Here is a 21,648-nt window from a genome sequence, read left to right as displayed (position 1 = left end):
TCTTCTTTGGAAAAATGTCCATTTAGGACTTCTGCCTATTTTTTGACTCGGTTGTTTGGGGGTTTTGTTGTTGTTAAGTTCTATGAGCTGTTTGTATATTTTAGAAATTAAGCCCTTGTTAGTTGCATCATTTGCAAATATTTCCTTACCATTCATAGACGGTCTCTTTGATTATGGTTTCCTTCGCTGTGTAAAAGTTTACAAGTTTGATTAGGTCTCTTTAATTTTTGCTTTTATTTCTACTGTCTTCAGAGACTGACCTAAGAAAATATTGTCAAGATGTATGTCAGAATGTTTTATCTGTAAACATGCTTACCTTATAAACCAGCTATGATGGAAAAAATAAAAATCATTAAAAAAAAAAACAAACCTAATTACTGTAAAAATCTCATCCTGGGAGTTCCCACTGTGGTGCAGCGGAAACGAATCCAACTAGGAACCATGAGGTTGCAGGTTCGATCCCTGGCCTCCCTCAGTGGCTTAAGGATCCAGCGTTGCCGTGAGCTATGGTGTAGATCGCAGATGCTGCTTGGATCTGGCATTGCTGTGGCTCTGGCGTAGGCCGGCAGCAACAGCTCCAATTCAACCCGTAGCCTGGGAACCTCCATATGCCACGAGTGTGGCCCCATAAAAACAAAGACAAAAAAATAATAAAAATCTCATCCTAGTATTTTTTCCTCTATCTACAATTCTTGGGTACAAAATCATCCTATTTTGTATAATTGGTTATTTCCTTACATGATTTTCATGAATTTATCTTCAATAGGTGTTAATTTCTGCAAATATTCCACATGTCCTGTACTGTAAAAGCACCCCTTCAAAACAGCTTTTGGATTGGGCCTGTACTGCAGCTTAGGGGGATGACCAGTTCCATTTAAATTTAATTTTTTGTTGGCCTAAAGACACTGCATTGTACAGATAAAGTAAATTTTGATCCCTGTTGTTAAGGTGCTCATCTTTTAAAAGTTCCTCCCCAAAGCCATGTTTTATGGTTCTTACTAGCATCTTTTCATGGAATTTCCTCTTATGTTAAAAATTCATGGTTATCTTTTCTCAGTTTCATACTTGGCTATATATGCAGTTCTACATTGTCTTTTCCTTGGTACATACACGCAACTGAAACAGAAGTGGCAAAGGGTTGAGTCATTCATAATCAGCTCAGTCCATGACTACACTAAATTGCACTCTTAAATGTGTATGCTTGAGGATGAAACATTCTTTTAAATATTTTTAAAATTTTATTGTGCTATGTAGTCAGATCTTTCACATAAATACTTCAGAATTTGTTGAGATTTCATTTGTGACCTTGCCTAAGGTCAATTTTATTTTATTTGTCTTTTGTCTTTTTAGGGCCCAAACCATGGCATATGGAAGTTCCCAGGCTAGGGGTCCACTCGGAGCTGCAGCCACTGGCCTGCACCACAGCTCACAGCAACGCCGGATCCTTAACCCACTGAGCGAGGCCAGGGATCGAACCCGCAACCTCGTGGCTCCTAGTCGGATTTGTTTCCGCTGCGCCACAACGGGAACTCCCTAAGGTCAATTTTATAAAATATTCCATGTGTGTGCTCTTAAAACATATATATACACTCTCTATGGAGCTCCAGGATTCAATAAATGAACCCTCTTATTTTCGTTGCCAAAACAGTCAACTTTCATACTACTTTTTGTTTGCTCTGAGGGTATATTAAAACCTCACAATTTTTTTAGGTGCTACTGCTCAGTGTATTACTTTTATTCATAGAAATGTATCACATTTCATACTTTCTGTTTTTATTTTACTTGTTTGAAATTAGTAGTATTACATCAATTTTCATTTAGTTAGTACTGGAGATTTTTTTTATGTATATGTATATATATGAGTTTCATTTTAAATTTTAAAAATCATAATATCACAGGAGTTCCTGTTGTAGCTCAGTGGTTAATGAACCCGACTAGTATCCATGAGGACATGGGTTTGATCCCTGGCCTTGCTCAGTAGGTTAGGGATCCAGCGTTGCCATGAGCTGTGTGGTGTAGGTTGCAGACACCTCGGATCCCACGCTGATGTGGTTGTGGTGTAGGTTGGCAGCTGCAGTTCCGATTTGACCCCTAGCCTGGGAACTTCTATATGCTGCAGGTGTGACCCTAAAAAGACAAAAAAAAAAAAAAAATCCTAACTTTACAGTATAGGAACACCTGTAGACATCATCTTAACCAAGTGATCAAAGATAGAATCACCATTAACGAGATACATTAACATCATATATCTCCTGAAAATGATGTACTAAGAAGTTCACATCACTTCAGCAGTATTATTGCCAAAAATGCATAATTAGAATTGAATCATAAATATCAAGCAAACGTAAATTGAGGGTCGTCTTATAAAAGAACTGGGCAAGAACTCATCAAAAGTGTCAAAATTAAGACCAAAAAAAACCCCAAACCCAAACCCAAACAATACCAAAAGATTATCTCAGATTTAAAGAGAGACTAAGGAGGAGTTCCTGTCGTGGTGCAGCAGAAATGAATCCGACTAGAAACCATGAGGTTGTGGGTTCGATCCCTGGCCTGGCTCAGTGGGTTGGGGATCCGGCATTGCCATGAGCTGTGGTATAGGTCGCAGATGGGGCTCGGATCTGGCATTGCTGTGGCTCTGGCGTAGGCTGGCAGCTGCAGCTCTGATTGGACCCCTAGCCTGGGAACCTCCATATGCTGCGGGTGCAGCCCAAAAAAGACAAAAAACAAAAAACAAACCAAAAAAAGAGACTAAGAAGAAATATGACAACTAAATGCAGCATATGAACCTGGATTGGATGCTGGAGCAGAAAAATTCAGTGAGAGAACAGAAAAACTAGATGCTAGAACCTTACACTGTGGTGACTACATCCTACTTACCCTCAATACCGCCTTCCCCTAAATCAAAGTCCTTCTCTAAAGAAACTGAAATTATCAAGGGTGAAATAGAGTAACTGAAGTTGATGTACCACATCAAAGTAAAGCTTTTCTCATTCTCAAATGTGTGGGGCCCTTAGGCAATGTCTAGTAATACATACTCAGCACATAAGTCAAAGCCAGACAGTTAACCAATCCTTCACAGGTACAAAAGGTTCTCAGTGAGCTCTTGGATCTACTGCCTCATTCTTAAATATGAACAGACAACCAACAATCAGCAAATATTCAAGGAAAGCTAATAAAATGTCAGGGTAAGGTCAACATAAAATAATCACAAAAACTCATGACCAGAACGAACACAGTGAACAAACGAGAACTTTAATAAAGTTTTGGAGTTCACACTGTGGCAGAGTGGGTTAAGAATCTGACTGCAGCAGCCTGGGTAACAGCAGAGGTGTGGGTTTGATTCTTGGCCTGTTGCAGTGATTGAAGAATCTGGCATTGGTGTAGCTGAGTGTGGGTAGCAGCTGTGGCCCAGGAACTCCCACATGCTGTGGGTGGGGCCATAAAGGTAACAAATAGGAGTTCCCATCGTGGCTCAGCAGTTAACAAACCCGACTATCATCCATGAGGACACAGGTTCGATCCCTGGATCCCTGGCCTCGTTCAGTGGGTTAAGGATCCAGTGTTGTCATGAGCTGTGGTGTAGGTCACAGATGCGGCTCAGATCCTGCACCGCTGTGGCTGTGGCTGTGACTGTGGTGTATGCCAGCAGCTACAGCTTCAACTGGACCTCTAGCCTGGGTGTGGCCCTAAAAAACAAAATAAATAAAATAAAATAAAATAAAAAATACAAAAAATAAAAACTCCCAACAAAAAGTCCATGACCAGAAGACTTCATAGGCAAATTCTATCAAACATTTAAAGAGTTAACACATACCCTTCTGAAACGATTCCAAAATATTGCATCAGAAGAAACACTTCCAAACTCATACTATGAGGACACCATCACCCCAATGCCAAAACCAAAGACACCACAAAAAAAATAAAAAAGAAAATGAAAGGCCATTATTACTGATGAACACAGACACAAGATAACAGGAAACCAAATCCAATAATATACTAAAAGAATCATTCATTGTGATCAAGTGGGATTAATCCCATGGATTTAGTGACTTTTCAATATGTGCAGGACAACTGGTATGATACACATTAACAAACAGGAATAAAAATCATATGATCATCTCAGATGCAGAAAAAGCTTTAGACAAAATTCAACATCCATTCATAAAAACCCTCCAGAAAGTGGGCAGAGAGGGAGCCTATCTCAACATAATCAAGGCCATATATGAAAAACCCACTAATAACATCATACTCAGTGATGAAAAGCTGAAAATCATTTCGGCTATGACTAGAAACAAGACAAGGATGTCCACTCTTACCACTTTTATTCAACATAGTTTTGGAAGACCTAGCCACAGCAATCATGGAAGTCAACAGATTTCCCAAGTGTCGAATTTGGAAGCATCATATTGGAGACCCCGAGTTCCCGTCATGGCTCAGAGGTTAATGAACCCAACTAGTATCCATGAGAATGTGGATTCAACCCCTGGCCTTGCTCAGTGGGTTGGGGATCTGGTGTTGCCATGAGCTGTGGTGTGGGTTGCAGACGTGGCTTGGCTCCCATGTTGCTATGGCTGTGGTATAGCCAATGGCTTCAGCTCCGACTGCACCCCTAGCCTGGGAACCTCCGAATGCTGAGGGTACAGCCCTAAAAAGACAAAATAAAAATTTTAAGTCAATAAATTTCCAAAGTGTCAGGAAAAAAAATCAAACAAAATATTGTCAAATTTGGAAGTTCTCCTGTAGTGCAATGGGTTAAGGATCTAGTGCAGCATAGGTTCCATCCCTCGCCTAATAACTTCCACATGTGCAGCCAAAAAAACACAATAGCAACAGAAAACATAAAATAACATAATCCTAACAAGAAATATGTAATACATATTTGAAGAAAAAAATATAAAAATTTACTTAGCATGAAAAAAAGTAAAGAAAAAAATGTACACTTAGATAGATAACCTCAATAGTTAAATCATTCTCTCCAAATACTTCTATGATCTCAATGCATTTACTTCAAAATCCTGAAAATATTTTTAAAAGGCACAAAAATGTTATATTTTTAATATGAAATATTAAATGCAAAAAATGGAGTTCCCTTGTGGTGCAGTGGGCTAAAGATCTGGCATTGTCACTGCAGCTGTTCATGTTACTGCTGTGGCACAGGTTTGATCCCTGGCCAGGAACTTCCACATGCCACAGGTGAGGCCAAAAATAAATAAATAAAATGTACAAATAAATAAATTCACAAAAATAAGAAAAAAATTGGAAGTGAAAAATATATACTAGAGTGGATCACAGTTATTAAAAAAAACACTGTTGCCCTGGTGCAAGATGACACAGATAAGCAGATCAATGAACACTCTAGACTCCAAAGCAGACCCAGGTATATACAGAAACTCAGTGTGTGATGATAGGGGCTTTGAAAAATCATTCAGACATGATTAAGCAATTATAAATGGTGTTGGGACAACTGTATCATGAGACCCCATGCCATATTATAAATGGTAGATTAAAGATTTAAACATAAAAAAACTTCTAAATTTTAAAAATATATACACTTTTCAGAAGCTTTGAAAACAGTATAAAATTAAGAATCCATAAATAATTTACATGTCAACTGTATGAAAGATTTATGTATTTGACCATGCCCACAGCATGGAGAAGTTCCCAGGCCAAGGATTGAAAGCATGGCACAGCAGTGACAACACCAGATCCTTACTACTAGGCCACCAGGGAACTCCAAAACAATCACAGTTTGTTTTTTTTTTTTGGCTACAGTGAGCAGCAGCCTGATGATTGGATTGAACCTGGGCTGCAGCTGTGCAAGCAGCTAATCCTAACCACTAGGGAACGCCCATATGAAAGATTTAAACTTGCATATGGAGGAAGATACCATAAACAGAATAAAAAGACAACCTATCCTTAGCTGAAAATATAGATAATACATATCACATTAACTTTCCTACATATAGTATTCATATGTATAAAGTATAATAAAATGGTAAACTCAGCTATAAGCAGAGAATAGGAAAAGGCAATTTCTAGGAAAAGAAATACAAATGTTCCATAAATTTTTGCACAGATGCTCACATTTATAAATAAATTGAGAAAGTGAAAATAAATATGACAGTGAAAGAGTCTGAAAGGATTGCAGGAATTTAAGAACACTATACTTCCCAGTGCTGAGTAGAATATATAGTAAATGGACAAGTCCCATAGACTGTTTAAACAAATTGTAAAACTATTTGCAGCATGATTTGACAATAGCTATCAAAATGTAAAGTGACTAAACCATATAATTTTAAGATCCCTATTTTATGGGAAATAGTTTAAGTGTTAAGATATATGTAAGAGAATACTCAATATAGCACAGCTGTAATAGCAACATTTAAGAGTTATCCAATTATCCAGGAATAAGTTAATGGATAAAGATATTTTGGTACTTCCATACATTAGAAAAGATGGAGCCATTCATATGCTCTACCTCAGAAGTATGTTCATTTTATATTGTTAAGTGGAAAAAAGCTATTTGAAGAAATATTCTCTAAAATAATAATTTCACACAATGCATGCAAATGATTATATATAAACAAAGAAAAAAGCCTGGAATAAATCAAACTGATAACTGATAACATACTACCTACGCTTTCTTGGTTAATCTTCAGGGACAGAGACACCATTTTCACCATTTTTTCTCTTTCCTCTTTCTTCTGAACAAGTGCTACCTTCATGCTCTCCCTCTGCTGGAGTCCTGATTTTTGTCACTGCCACCTAGGGGACACCACTTGATTGCCAGTCCCTGAAGGCCCGGGGGCTTGCACTCCTGGGTCAGATGGCGCTGTAACTAACAATCAGAGAGACAGTTCTTGGCAAACTACCAGTGCATGGCACGGAACAGACAGTAGACAGAAACACCCCCAGTCCTTCTGAGAAAAAGGTCTATTTGTTTGTCCTGGAGCTTTGGCCTGAGAGGTAGGCTTCTGGTCTGGGATACTTCAAAAGATCTAAAGAGACACTCTCAGGAACTGTTAGAACTAATAAATTCAGGAAGTGTAGGATATAAAATGAATATACAAAAATCTGTTACATTTCAATACACTAATAACAAACTATCAGAAAGAGAAATTCAAAAAAACCATTTATATAACTGCATGAAAAAGAAAATACCTAGCAATAAATTTAACCAAGGTGAAAGATTTGTACACTGAACACTACAAGACACCGATGAAAGAAATTGAAGACGACAAATAAATGGGAAGGTTATCTTGTGATAACAGATTGGAAGAAATAATACTGTTAAAATGTCCATAACAACACCATAGTGATCTACAGATTTAATGCAGTTCCTATCAAAATTCCAACAGTATTTTTTCACAGTAATGGGACAACCCTAAAATTTGTATGAAATCACAAAAGACCCCCAATATAACCAAAGCAATTTTGAGAAAAAAGAACAAACCTAGAGGCCTCACACACTCTGATTTTAAACTATCCTACAAATCTATAGTAATGAATGCAGTGTGGTACTGGCATAAAAAGATACATAGATCAATGGAATAGAATAAAAAGCTGAGAAATAAACCCACACATACATGGTCAATTAGTTTACAACAAAAGAGTCAAAAAATATACAATGGGAATAGGGCAGTCTCCTTAATAAATGGCACTAGGAAAATGAGACAGGCACATGAAAAAGAAACTGGACATCTTATACCATAGACAAAAGTTAAGTCAAAATAGATTAGACTTAAGAACCTGAAATAATAAACTCCCAGAGGAAGAAAAACAGGCAATAAGCTCCTTGACATAAGTCTTTGTGATGTCTTTTTGTATCTGATTCTAAAAGCAGAGTCAATTAAGAGCAAAATGAGTTTATTTTGGACCACAAGCAACCTTGTTTTATTGTACTTCCCTTTACTGTGCTTCACCAATACTGCACTTTTTACAGATTTGAAGGCTGGGGGAAACCTTGCATTGTCAGATGATGGTTAGCATTTCTTAGCAAGCGCCTTTTAATTAAAGTAGATATATTGCTTTTTTAAGACTTACTAGACTATAACAACCTTGAATTGTCAGATGATGGTTAGCATTTCTTAGCAAGTGTTTTTTAATTAAAGTAGATATACTGCTTTTTTAAGACTTACTAGACTATAACATAGTGTAAACATGATCACAAAGACAAGAAATAACAACCACTGACAAAGATGTGGAGAAAAGAGAACCTTGCTGCAAATTGGTAGTCACTATGAAAAATAATATGGTTCCACAAAAAATTTAAAAGTAGAACTACCATATAGTCCAGCAATTTCACTTCTGAGTACTTATAAGCACTAGCAAACCAAAAAACCCATTAAGACCAGTTTTATTCAGGTATTTGCTTAGTGCGGTGGTCTGGAACTGAACGTGCAATCAATCTCTCCAGGGTATGCCTGTACATCAAACGAACGTACTTCTGGACAGTAAAAGGAAACCATCTACAAAACAAAAAGGCAACCTACAGAATGGATGAAAATATTTGAAAATTACATTTGACAAGGTGTTAATATCCAAAATACATAAAAACTCAAACAACTCAATAGCAACACAAAAGAACAAAACCCAAAAACTCCAGTTAAAAAACAGCAGGAGTTCCCGTCGTGGCGCAGTGGTTAACGAATCTGACTGGGAACCATGAGGTTGCGGGTTTGGTCCCTGCCCTTGCTCAGTGGGTTAAGGATCCGGCGTTGCCGTGAGCTGTGGTGTAGGTTGCAGACGCGGCTCGGATCCTGCATTGCTGTGGCTCTGGTGTAAGCCGGTGGCTGCAGCTCCGATTCAACCACTAGCCTGGGAACCTCCATATGCCGCAGGAGCGGCCCAAGAAATAGCAAAAAAAAAAAAAAAAAGCAAAAGATCTAAATACTCATATTCCAAAGACCCTCGGATAGCCAATAGGTATATGAAAAAGTGCTCATCACTAATCACGAAAATACAAATAGAAACAGAGAAATATCCCCTCACATCTGTTAGAATGGCTATTATCACAAAGACAAGAAATAACAAGCATTGACAAGGATGTGAAGAGAGAACCTTTCTGCACTGCTGGTGAGACTATAAGTTGGTAGTCATTATGGAGAATAGCATGAAGCTTCTACAATTAAAAACTAGAACGACCGGAAGTTCCCATTGTGGCTCAGTGGTTAACGTATCTGACGAGGAACCATGAGGTTGCAGGTTCAATCCCTGGCCTTGCTCAGCGGCTTAAGGATCTGGCATTGCCATAAGCTGTGGTGTAGGTCACAGACGCAGCTCGGATTCAGCGCTGCTGTGACTCTGGTGTAGGCCAGCGGCTACAGCTCCGATTAGACCCCTAGCCTGGGAATCTCCACATGCCACAGAAAAAGCAAGACAAAAAAAAAAAAAAAGAAAAAAATGAACCATACAATCCAGCAATTTCTTCTGGAGACTTACCCAAAGAGTATGAAAACACTAGATATATGCACTTCCATGTTCGTTTCAAATTTTCAATTGCCTAAATGTCCATTAATGTCTGAATGAAGTAAAAGGGGCGTATAGTCACAATGGATTATTATTCAGCCTTTTTTATTTTTTATAATAAAGATTTTTATTTATTTTTTTCCATTATAACTGGCTTACTTATTCAGCCATTTTAAATAAGAATGAAATCTTGCTACTTTTTGACACGGATGGAACTTGAAGGCATTATGCTAAAAGGCAGAGAAAAACAAATATTGTATGATGTCCCCTAAATATGGACTCTAAAAGAGAAATTCAAAGTAAAAATTTTATAAAGTTCAAAAATATAGAAAATAGGTTGGTAGTTACCAAAAGCGGAGGGGTGAGCAAAATGGGTGAAAGGGTTAAAAAGGTACAAACCTGCAGTTACAAAATGAACACGTCATGGAGACCTAACATGCAGCATGGTGGAAATACTGCATATTTCAAAGTTACTGAGAGTAAGCTTAAAAGTCCCCCTCGCTAGAAACAAAAGTTATAACTATGTGAGGTGATGGATGTTAACTAGACTTATTGTAGTGGTTTCACCATATAAGCAAATACGTAATCACGCTATACACCTGAGATGAATATGCTACATTTCAATTATGCGTCAATTAAAAAACTAAAATAAATTAAAAATTTGTAACTGTTTTAAACAATATTTTGTTTTCCCCTTCATTCCTAATCACCATCGTATCTGGACTATTTTGCCAGACTGCACTAGGAAGCACATTCCCAAATGCAGAAAAAATAAACTCTTCTTCCTCTCAGAAGAGTTTATGGAGTTTAAACAGTTGAGCCTGACTGTATTGCATGCTAGCAATAAAGTCAGAAGCACCCACCACAGAGGATGTTCAATGTGACATCACTCAAGTTCTTCCCCTTTCTCTTTTCACCCTTTACCAGATTTTCACTATGCAACTCCAATGTGCTCTGAGCATCTTTTCTCATATCAGCACTTGGGTCTGATGCAAACCACCCTGTCACTCCTTCCTGAGAAGTACACTTTTTTTTATGACATTGGTCTCTATTGACACTATACCCTCACTCGCTCACTGCTTAACTCAGATCTATAACCTCTTCCCAGTGATCTTTCCTTTTCTGTAAATCCTTGACTATACTTAAATCCTCTTTGGTTTAAGGCCCAGTGAAGTAGAAAAGCCCCTCAAAGATTACAGAATGTTCTACCATATTCTATGATGCAAGATAGACTGGGTTGTCCTATTGCTCGTGGGATTTAAACTCAAACCAGTTCTCCAAAGCTGGCAAAATAACTAACAGTTCCAGCCTTCACATTCCCATAGTTGAGTCCCCTGAGGTGAAAAAGCATCTATTTCAGTGACACTAAGAGCAGATGGCCTTTTCTAGCCAAAAAAACCTCCCATGTTACATCATCAGCCTAAGTATGGTAAACTGCCTAGTTTTAAGCCAAGTCCCAGCAAAAGGAAAGCCATGCCCTGATTTAGGAGTTCCCAAACAAATGGGATAACCCAGGCCAATTAAGCCCACTCTGAAGGCCGGGCCAGCTATTCCTGAACCACAAGTTCTAGAAGGGTGGGATACTTGAGTGATAGCTGAAGAACTATTAGGAGGGATAAAAAGGATACATGGAAGCTATTTAGGAAATTAGTAAAAGTCACTATAACTATTACTTAGAATTTACGGAGTCAGTAAATCTATCAAATTCTCTATCAAGCTGTATGACTGCAGTGATGAAAGATAACTGCTATAGTACATTTCTAAAGATGTCTGCTTACAAAGTATGAGAAGAACCCCAGTTCTTGCACAAGTATTCTACAAAACAGAATATGGGTTTGTGATTTTTGAAATGAGTAACATCACAAATGGGGATTTAAATTTATCCAAAATCCCAAAAAGGAAGTTTATATACAGTAGATTTTTATGTGCATTTAAATTTTTTTGAAAACACAAAAATAAAAAACAAATTGAGCATTTGGAGCTTAAAACTTACCCCAACATTTAACTTAGACTCGTTAAAAACTCTGAGGAAAAAACAGTTACTCCCATTGTCAAAGAAATACTTTAAATAGGAGTTCCCATAAAAAAAATCAAAATTCTTATCCACTCTTAAACAACTAAAGATGAAGTAGATAGTTGGAATTTTTGCATTTTATAAGCCAGTTATTTGCCAATTAGTTATGTATTTCCAACCAAAAATACTGAGCTCACATTCCGAAATCACTGAGTCCCCTGAAAACTCCATGAGGCTAACTGCAGCCATGGAATTCAAAAACTAAGTTCCTATGAGTGAGTTCAGTGGAAGCCATTATCTGGAAGTTTTCTGACCTGTTATACCCTGAATATCATTTGTCAGATTGAAGAGTCTTTCAGATGCCACAGGCAAGTTTACGACATAAGAAGCTGAAAGGGAAACACAAAGTTTAAGAATGAAAAATATGAAAAGGAAAAAAAAATTCGATGGCTCATGGTCCAGATAGACCACTATGGCTTTGTTATGCTCTAAAATTCCTACTCCTACTACAAGTAACTTTAAGTCACATGTGCTTCAACGTACACTTAGTAAATGTGTACATTTCATTATGTATAACAAATTACATTTGGGATGTTTTCTACCCAATTCAAAATTTTATAAATCGGAATAAAATGACCCATATGTCAGTCATCCTTACCTTGGGGTCAGGAAATTCTAGGATCTTACTTTATAATGGTATGACAAAGTAGGATCTATGTCCTTCAGAAGTGTGACCAAGGCGTTCTAAACAGGATGGTAAAAATATATCAGGAACAGAAGGAAGCTATACCTGTGATGACAAAATATTCTAAGTGAGTGATGACAGTTCTACGTGACAACATGCATTAAAAGGCAATGCTGAAACTAGAACTTGGGTTTCTTAACATAGTTTCCACCATACTGCACATATTTCAAATTCTTGTGTTAAGACTGAGTATAGTTGTTCCCAGTGTGGCGCAGTAGAAACGAATCTAACTTGTATCCATGAGGATGTGGGTTTGATCCCTGGACTCGCTCAGTGGGTCAGGGATCCAGCGTTGCCAAGAGCTGTGGTGTAGGTCACGGACATGGCTTGGATCACATGTGGCTGAGGCTGTGGTTATGGCTTAGGCTGTGGTTATGGCTTAGGCTGGCAACTACAGCTCCGATTCCACCCCTAGCCTGGGAACTTCCACATGCTGCAGATAATGGCCCTAAAATGCAAAAAAAGACCTGAGTATAAAACTGTATTTATAATTTGATATCGAACACAATTATAAATATGACAATGAATGAAGACAAAATATGTGCTCAAATATCCTGAATGTTTATTCTACATAATAAAGACCAAACTATAGGATAACTCAAAAGGAAATACAAAAATCTTTCATAAACTATATTTTATACAATTTGTATAAAAGATTCAGAAAGCATGGTGATTTAACTTAAAATTAGTAACTTTAAGAGGGTTAAATTTTAGAGTGTACTTTTTTTTTTCTGCTTTTTTAGGGCCACACCTACGGCATATGCAAATTCCCAGGCTACAGTCAAATCAGAACTGCAGCTACCGGCCTACACCAGAGCCACAGCAATGCAGGATCCAAGCTGCATCTGCAACCTACACCACAGCTCACAGCAACCCACTGGGCGAGGCCGAGGATCAAACCTGCATCCTCATGGGCACTAGTCAGGTTAGTAACCCAATGAACGACAACAGTAACTCCTAGAGTGTACTTTATAAAAGTAAAATAGAAAACACCTAAAGTAGCTAAATTAGCAAAGATTAAAACAACAGAAAATTTGAAAGAAGAAAACAATCCTGTACCCCGAGTAGATTCAAAAATGTTATCAAATGAATAAATTTGAAATTTAACCAGAATATCAATGTAACCTCCCTGTGTATCATTAGTTCTTTTACATTAGAAATAAAATATAATTTTAATATAATTGACCTAGATTAATCATTTTTAATAAACATGCAAAAACAGGTAAATGGAGTTCCCATAATTCCTAAACAAAAAGCATTCTTTTATGTCCACTAATATATAAGAAAACAAACCTGCATCCAGACAAGAAAAGAAATACAACAGATAAGTGTCAATCTTTACCAATTTATTTTATACAAAACAGTAGCAATGTAGAATATGAGAATTATCTTCCGCTGACACACACGCGCTGCTGTGAACATTCCAAGCCAATGTATACAGTTTGGAGGGGAAAGCTAAATAATACCATCAACCATGCTACTGAACATAGGAATTTTTATTTAAAAAGATTAAAAATTAGATACCAATGTCTTCTTAATATTGCTCTCATCATTGAAGACAGAAGAAAAATAAAAAGTGACTTTTTTTAAGATTAAAAAAAAAAGAGGGAAGGGGAAAAACCAAGAGGTTGAACACTGCCATACAGTCAAACCATCATACTTCAATATTTGCATACTTGATAGCAGCATTATTTTTACTGAACCGTGTGTAACTACATTTAGAAATACCTCAAAGCAAAATATCATGGCAGTCATCAGTCAAGATCCAAAAGAAGGAAAACAAACAAAAAATAACTCTAGGATGAACACGCTCTAGGAAGATGAACATTTATGGAGACTGAATCAGTATCTACATTCTTGGACTCTTCCATTCTGCCCCAATAGAAGTGTCAACTCAAACTGTCAACTGTGCATCTCCGGAGGATTTGAGTTTTTCCAGTTCTTATTATACTGCATGCTTGGAACAAAGAGGGTCATAATAAATCCTTCTACACAATGAACTTTTAAGTAGACAGTTGAAATAAATTTACTACTTGTAAACACACACAAAAAGAAAAAATACAAGATTTTTATCTTTAAACAATCAGTGCTTCCAAAAGCGCATTATCTTCTATATCGACCTCGCTCCCCCCGGTCTCTGTCCCGATCACATAATCGCTCTCTTTCTCTTTCTCTATCACGTCCTCTATCTCGCTCTCTGTCTCTTCTGTTATCTCTAGGGCGGTCTCGCTCTCGCTCCCGATCTCTTTCACGGGGTCTACTTCTCCGACCACTGACAACAGCTTGTGTTCGACGAAGGAAATCATCCACCCTCATATCATAATCATGCTAGAAAAGGTAAGAAATGGGTAAAGTGTATGTCAAAAACCAAATGGAATGAGTCCCTTTATTTTAATTATTTTCTGATAAAGAGAACGAGTCTAGAGAAATCACTAATGTATTAATTTCTAGAATATAATTTGGACATTTAGACAAAGGACTTTGATGTCTTACTAATTAAACACCTACAAGAGAGCAATATTCAAACCTTGTTAAAAATGAACTTCACACAGTCAATTCTCTATTTAACTTTAAGGATTTCTCCCTCCAATACCTATAAGATTTAGGCCAAAATAATCACCTAATGATTGCCACTAACTATATGATCAATACATCAATACATGCTGCCAAGTGTGCTAAATGTCATCAATGCTTTTCTAGAACAGGTGAACCCTACTTATTTTTCCTCCTTTGAGTCTAACAACTAAACCAAACCAATTCTGCCCTCTTATGGTGAAATTAGGAATTGTTCCCATTCCTGACTTTACTGTTAATGACAAACAATTTACAGAATTTGGTAGCATCTTAAGAAAATACATACTGCAGAAAGACTGTGAATTCTATTCTACACAGAGCTAATAATACACGAAAGGTTAAAGGAGGACAATGAAGGGTAAAACAACCACTAATTGCGGTACAAGGTTGTCACTGTGGCTACTTCTAGGTTTGACCCCCGCTCTTAGCTCTCAACTAACTCATCTTTACTTACTGAACTTGGTCTCTTCAAGTCAGCTTCAGTATATAGAATATAAGGTTCAAAAACAATCCCACACTTCCTTTCATACATAATAAATATGTGAATACTACACAAGCATAAATATATATACAAAGCAAAAAGGTACTATATAAAGGTGCATGAAACAGAACTTGTTAAAAAGGACAACTATATTTTGTAAAAGAATCTTAGAAAAACTTTCCTTTTTGAAAATAATGTGATCATTTACAAAAGGCATTTTTAAAAACACCAAAACCTATCTAGTCAACTGACATTTCATTATACATAGGCTGAATATTTCTTCTTCCATAACCAGAAAAAAATAAAACAAAAAACAAAACCTACTAAATTAAAGTCTATTAGTAAATTAAGATTCTCAAATTGTTTCACTGATTAAAGGTCCTTGTATGACTTTATTTTGAAGGACTAGTATCTTTGAGAATAAGGAAATAAATGACAGATGACAGTATCTCAAAGATAGGCTAAGAAACTACTGCTCTGTTCATCATGTGACAAGATAAAAGGATGTTTATGTGGCCCAGCACACCTGTGTGTATGTCATTTAATAAAGAAACTCAGTTCAACTACTATACTAAAGACCCAGAAATCTCAAAATCAAATACAGTTTACCTAAATCATCAAAGGGATTAGCCATTTTTAATAAAAGAAAAGGTTTTAAATACTTAAGAATCTAGAACGCTACATAATCTGGTATGCCCCACGTTTAAATGATCTGCAGAACTCTAAGTAGTTCTCTCCCACTCTGGCCTCCCTATGCACTTACTACACGCTTATCTCTGTATCTTGCTTCGTGTGGGACGGGGTGATGTCCTGAGTAGGGGGGGTGAGCTTGAGGGGGTGGAGCATGGTGCTGATAGTAAGGGTGATGTGGAGGTTGTTCCATTCCAGGATAAGGAGTCTGAAAAAGAAAATTACTTCCATAAGCCTCTATCAAACACCCTTGTAAACAAGTCATTCTTAGAAATCCCTATCAAAACCATGCATACCAAACAAATAACTTAATCTGTACTAGATACTTGCTTTGATGGCATTAGGATTCTTCAAAATACCCTCTATATTTGCTTGTTGAAAATATGTAACAACTCTCTACACATTTTCTAAGAATTAACATTTTAGCTTTTATAACATACCATTTAAATACTAACAGAAAGAGCAAGCCCTTACTACACAGTGATTTATTATAAACCAGGCACTGTACTAAGCTTTTCACATATCTCATTTAATTCTCTAGCAATCCTACAGATAGTTTACAAAAGGGGAAACTAAGGCACCAAATAGTCAACACTGCTAGAAAAGGGGTGGAAGTTAGACATAAAATCAGGCATTCTTGTGTTAAACTCAACCATCTTAACCACTATGCACAAATCCATTCTAAAACAAAACAAAACCAAAAACAAAACAAACCTCCAGGGAGTTCCCGTTGTGGCTCTGCGGTAACAAACCCAGCTAGTATCCATGAGGATGTGGGTTCGATCCCTGGCCCCTCTCAGTGGGTTAGGATCCAGCACTGCCATGAGCTGCGGTATAAGCTGCAGAGGTAGCTCGGATCTGGCTGCTGTGGCGAAGGCAAGCAGCTGCAGCTCCAATTCAACTTCTAGCCTGGGAACTTCCATATACCATGGATGTGGGCCTAAAAAGAAAAAGAAAAAACCTCCAGGAGCTTTTGAACTTTTAAATGTCATTATAAGGGAGGGAAAACAAAAGGCACTTTTCTCCCTAGTTAGTGTCAAGACAATATTATCAAACATACATACATATTTTACTTCATCTACAGTACCTTAACTGAAACAAAGTCAGATGAAATGGATACATTAAAGGCAGCATTTAAAATCTGAAAGTGTAGGAGTTCCCGTCATGGCCCAGTGGTTAAGGAATCTGACTAGCATCCATGAGAACGCAGGTTCAATCCCTGTCCTTGCTCAGTGGGTTAAGGATCTGGCGTTGCCGTGAGCTGTGGTGTAGGTCGCAGATGCGGCTCAGATTGCACATTGCTGTGGCTGTGGTATATAGGCTGATTCAACCCCTAGCCTGGGAACCTCCATATGCCACAAGTGCGGCCCTAAATAGCAAAAAAAAAAAAAAAAAAAAAAAAGTTTGAAAGAAACAATAAAAACTACTTAAACTTGCAAGTCTTTTATTTCTAAGGAATGCTTCAGCTATTCTCAATACCTTAAAATATACTCTAAGAAGAATCTAGTTTTCTTAAAAAAAGGAAAAAAATTAAACTTCAGAAACAGGGTTTTAAATTAAGCTTATTTTACAGAGTATTTACTGAGTATTATGGTCAAGCACTACGCTCAACTTTACATGTATTTTGTAAATTCAGTTTCTTGACAATCTTACGAAGCTGACATTATTCCATTAAATTGTAAGCCATATAAGGATAGGACCAACGTATAACTTATTCACCTATGTATGCCCAGCGCAAGTGCAGTGCCTTGCAAACGGCAAATGCTAAACATTAGTCTGATGAGCCAAAGAATGGATGCATGCTCATCGAGTTTTACAGTTAAGGAAAACTTAGAAAAAATTTATTATGAAACTTCTCCAAAGGTCAGAGTTGAGAAGAGGAGGTATTTGAAGAGTTTGCACTACTAGCCACTACAACTAACACCTACTAATTAATAAGCCTGTGTTATTAATACAAACCATTCATTAATCTTTAAAGAGCACATAGTTCTTTATCACCAAAGATTTTAAGCCTCTTAACTCTAACAATCATATTCTATCCAAGTAAGCACTTAAAATGTACGGAACTAAAAATAAAATTAAATAACTTCCAAAAATAGAAAAATACAAACCATTCCTTGCCAAGGTGGTGGCGGTCCCATGTTATGAAATTCCCTCACATAATCATTGTAGGACTAAAATGAAAGATGATAATATTGATCAATAAATAAAAAACCTAAAACTACAAAATAAATCAGATACTGATTTTATGCACATTAAATATAAAAAATAAAATGCTTACCCCATTTAAAAACACATCTCGGCGAACTCCTGAAAATCGTCTGTTGGGAATAAGATTTGTGAAACTAAATTCAGGTAATTCATAAACTAGTTCCAAGAATGTAATTCAAAACTAAGCAAGAGTGAACCCAACTTACCTATCTACTTCCTGGTATCGTGGATCCTTTAAATACCCTGTTCAAACATCAAGCATTTTAGTATATCAAATTTATATTTTTTATTATGGCATTATAATTAAACCTTCCTTACCACTCATTTGAATTCTTCCCATGAAATAATAGTGATGCTATTAAATGATGCTATTATTGTATTACTCCATTTTCAGATTTTCTTCTCAGATTACATAACTGCAGAAGTAACTAATTAACTTGCTGATATCACAGAATTATAAACTTCTAAAGAGGTTTTCATATGGATCTTCTAAATCCACACCCCAATTCTTGCTAGACAGAAACATCTTCATGCTGCACCGTAAGGAGGGCAGGGCAGAGGAATTAATCTTGAGGACACTGTAACAGGACTACCTTAAAAACAAATGTTTTCCTTCCACCTTGAGTGTACATCTAAGTCTTGCTAAATCAACCACAGATAGTTTTTTAAAAATGTAAACTTTAGGAGAGAAAAAGTTACAGAAAAGTTGCAAAAATGAAGAAATACACATTTTGAAAGGACGGACCATGGTAATAAGAGAAATATTCTCCATCTTTCTTTTAATAAGGACTCAGCAAATTAAAATGTAAGCAAATGTGAGTGGCCAAATTACTGGGGAAAAATTAATTTTACTCTCCAGAATATCCTGTTTTGAAGAATGAGGCTTATCAAAGCTACTTGTCACCTAATAGAGCTATAATGCTTACTCACTAACACCAATTTCCAAACTGCCTAATTTTTAAAAGTGTATCACTGACTGTTTTGAATAAATATCTTCTCAATAGTTTGCCTTTTTCAATTCCAGTAAGGGAAAGACTAACTGAAAAGCTGCTTCTAGATTACAAACCAAGTATTTCCCATTCCTTTCTAAAAATATGACGTCAAAGATACTTTTATTTAGAAAAATATAGTGTAATTTCAATTAGAAATTCAAGGTATTAGAGCTATATACCACATAAAATACATTATCTAGAAAAATAAGAGTATGAGATCATTGCCTTCCCTAACTACATTTTACCTTAAAACACATGTGCAGTTTCCATTTCTGCAATAATTATAAATTAGCAATTTCAGGTAATTAACAGAATATGAGAATGAATCACCCTGGAATAAACAACCTTAACAAAGTAGAGGAATAATTACTAAGTGAGATTTAATAATAACTTCCTAAGGTTTAAGGAGCCGCATCTGCAAAGTTTTCTCACTTTTAAAACTATAGGATCATGACAGAAGTTTTTGTGTTGTTGCTGTTTTTAATAATAAGTCAAATATCTGCAGGATTATAAAATATTAACCTGGTCTCTGATGAAACTCAGGGGCATAGTCAATCCTTGGTTTCTTTCTGCTGTTATGAATATCATACTCTTCTGGTCGACGCCTACACAAATTAGACACATTAGAAATTAAACCAAAAACTGCTGGAGAACAAACAGCAAAGCAAGAGTTTCTGACAGAAATCAATACAAAGAATATTTCCTTTAAAATAACACCCTAATTTTTGGTGAGCAAATATCTTAAAATCTCTTAAATTTACCTTCCTCAAATTAATCACTATAAACCAATCCTTAGATGTATTGCTGGAAGTAAGATATTCTCTGTCATCTTCATGCTATGGTGAGACATTTGCAAAGAGTAATCTGCTCAAAATAAGTTAATCACCTTTTAGTAACCTAAACATAAGTAAATGAACTGCCCTCCAACTAATGTAAATATCCAGCTTAACAATTAAAACTTTCCCAAATAAAGTCTTCACTCAGGTGAAACAGAGTAAAGACTTTCCCATTATTAGATATTAGGTAACTCTAAAATCTACATAGTTAAAAGTTATTGATGTCATTTTAGGCTAAATCTGAAGAAAATTAAGAATTTCTTAAATGTCTGGCTTCTGCTTTACATAAAATTATACTTTTCACATGTCCATACAGAAAATCTGATACTATTAAAACTGACTTTACAGCAAAGTTCTGAAAAATCTTAATACTTTAAAAAACTAATTTCTAAAGTTAGTAACATTTAAGAATTAAGAGAATGCCTTAAAATAAAACTGGCCAGTAATGGGACAGTTTTAACAGAGTTCATAAAATGAATTCAAAGTATATTATTTTTCTGTGGCCGCACTCACGGCATGTGGAAGTTCCTGGGCCAGGGATCGAACCTACGCCATAGCAGTGACAATGCCGGATCCTTAACTTGCTGCACCACAAGGGGACTTCTCAAAGTGTATTCTTTAGAAGGTGAAACTTTACTATCTGCAGAGGGCTGCTCTTTATTATTTTTCATAAATCTCGATGGCTAATGCAAACGCATCATTAAATACATGTCATTTTACTTAGCATTTAATAAAGAGCTATACAAAAGAAAATAAAAAATCCAAGTCTTAAAGGTAATAAATATAGCTTTTTACCCTTAATGTCAAAAACTCCAGCCTGGCATCACTAGTTTTCCAACTATTTCTCTGATTATCAACTGCTTTCATTAACTTTTGCAACACAAGTTCACTCAAACTGCAAAGCTGCAATAATAAACCCAAGCCCTCCCCCCACAACAGAATAAAAACAGTTGCATCTACAATATCAACACTAAGAAAATTAAAAGCTGGTTTAAAAAATAAACATACCGCTTTCTTGTAGTTTGGGAAGTGCATTTACGACCGGTATAAAACATGATAGTAACAGTTCATAAAGTAGTCCAACTACTGACTTTAAGCTGTAAGCCACATACAAATATGGAGGCCCTGGCAGGCTTGAGAGAAGGTGTGGTGGTGTAATAAGTAAAGTTTACAGTCCATTGCAAAACTGAGGTAAAAACTTCACTTGTATGTACTGTATTGCACTGGAAATCGCTTAGCTTAAAACTTCAAAAGCCATCTTGGTGCTCAGTCCTTTTAAGCCAAAAGTAATGGGGCTCTGCCAGGTTTCCTCCTACCTACTTGACATTGTCCTTCTTAAGCTCAAAGAAATGGGGACTCTTGTTGGATTATCTGTACCTACCACAGGATGTTTCCACCAAAAGGAAACTTAACCAAAGGTTTCATCCCATCAACCATATATCCAACAGTCTTTAGCAGAATATTTTAGATTTAGCTGAATGCAAATCTATACAGGGGAAGGTGTTGGGTAGAAGGGCTTAAGCAGTCCTTTGCAAAGACTTCTCCAATTCTGTAACAAGTTAAACCCCCTTTTCCTGGAAAATGCTGTTTAGTTCATAAAGTAGTGATCAATAACCATGGCGATCCTCTAAAAACAC

The 21,648-nt window shown here is 36.5% G+C and overlaps 1 protein-coding gene and 1 long non-coding RNA gene across 9 annotated transcripts in view; both read right to left on the bottom strand.

The window, feature by feature from the left end:
* Nucleotides 1-3,231: 3,231 nt before the first annotated feature.
* LOC146400837 (uncharacterized) lies at nt 3,232-6,803 on the bottom strand. The gene is made up of 2 exons (XR_014812632.1): nt 3,815-6,803; nt 3,232-3,686 (listed from the first exon to the last, which is right to left on the bottom strand). It is a non-coding gene; the product is annotated as an uncharacterized LOC146400837 (long non-coding RNA).
* Nucleotides 6,804-13,552: 6,749 nt separating this feature from the next.
* The window catches only part of YTHDC1 (YTH N6-methyladenosine RNA binding protein C1), a 58,680-nt gene continuing 50,584 nt past the window's right edge, over nt 13,553-21,648 (bottom strand). For 4 of the 8 annotated variants that reach the window (XM_084972412.1, XM_084972414.1, XM_021101399.2 and 1 more), the window contains 6 exons: nt 19,698-19,780; nt 18,390-18,426; nt 18,254-18,317; nt 18,084-18,146; nt 16,046-16,180; nt 13,553-14,555 (listed from right to left, as the gene is read on the bottom strand). In XM_084972412.1, the coding sequence (XP_084828538.1) occupies nt 14,331-14,555; nt 16,046-16,180; nt 18,084-18,146; nt 18,254-18,317; nt 18,390-18,426; nt 19,698-19,780 (607 nt within the window). In that variant the 3' untranslated portion in view covers nt 13,553-14,330. The remainder of the gene's footprint in view (nt 14,556-16,045; nt 16,181-18,083; nt 18,147-18,253; nt 18,318-18,389; nt 18,427-19,697; nt 19,781-21,648) is intronic. The other 4 variants (XM_084972413.1, XM_084972415.1, XM_021101400.2 and 1 more) reach the window with 1 other exon arrangement.

Source organism: Sus scrofa, chromosome 8 (genome assembly GCF_054392235.1).
Source record: "Sus scrofa isolate SSC_HxYL_T2T_F1_AM1 chromosome 8, Sscrofa_HxYL_maternal_Yorkshire_Landrace_v2.0, whole genome shotgun sequence".
Lineage (NCBI taxonomy): Eukaryota > Metazoa > Chordata > Mammalia > Artiodactyla > Suidae > Sus > Sus scrofa.
Note: the sequence above shows the minus strand (reverse complement) of the source record. Positions and strands in the feature narration are given on the sequence as shown.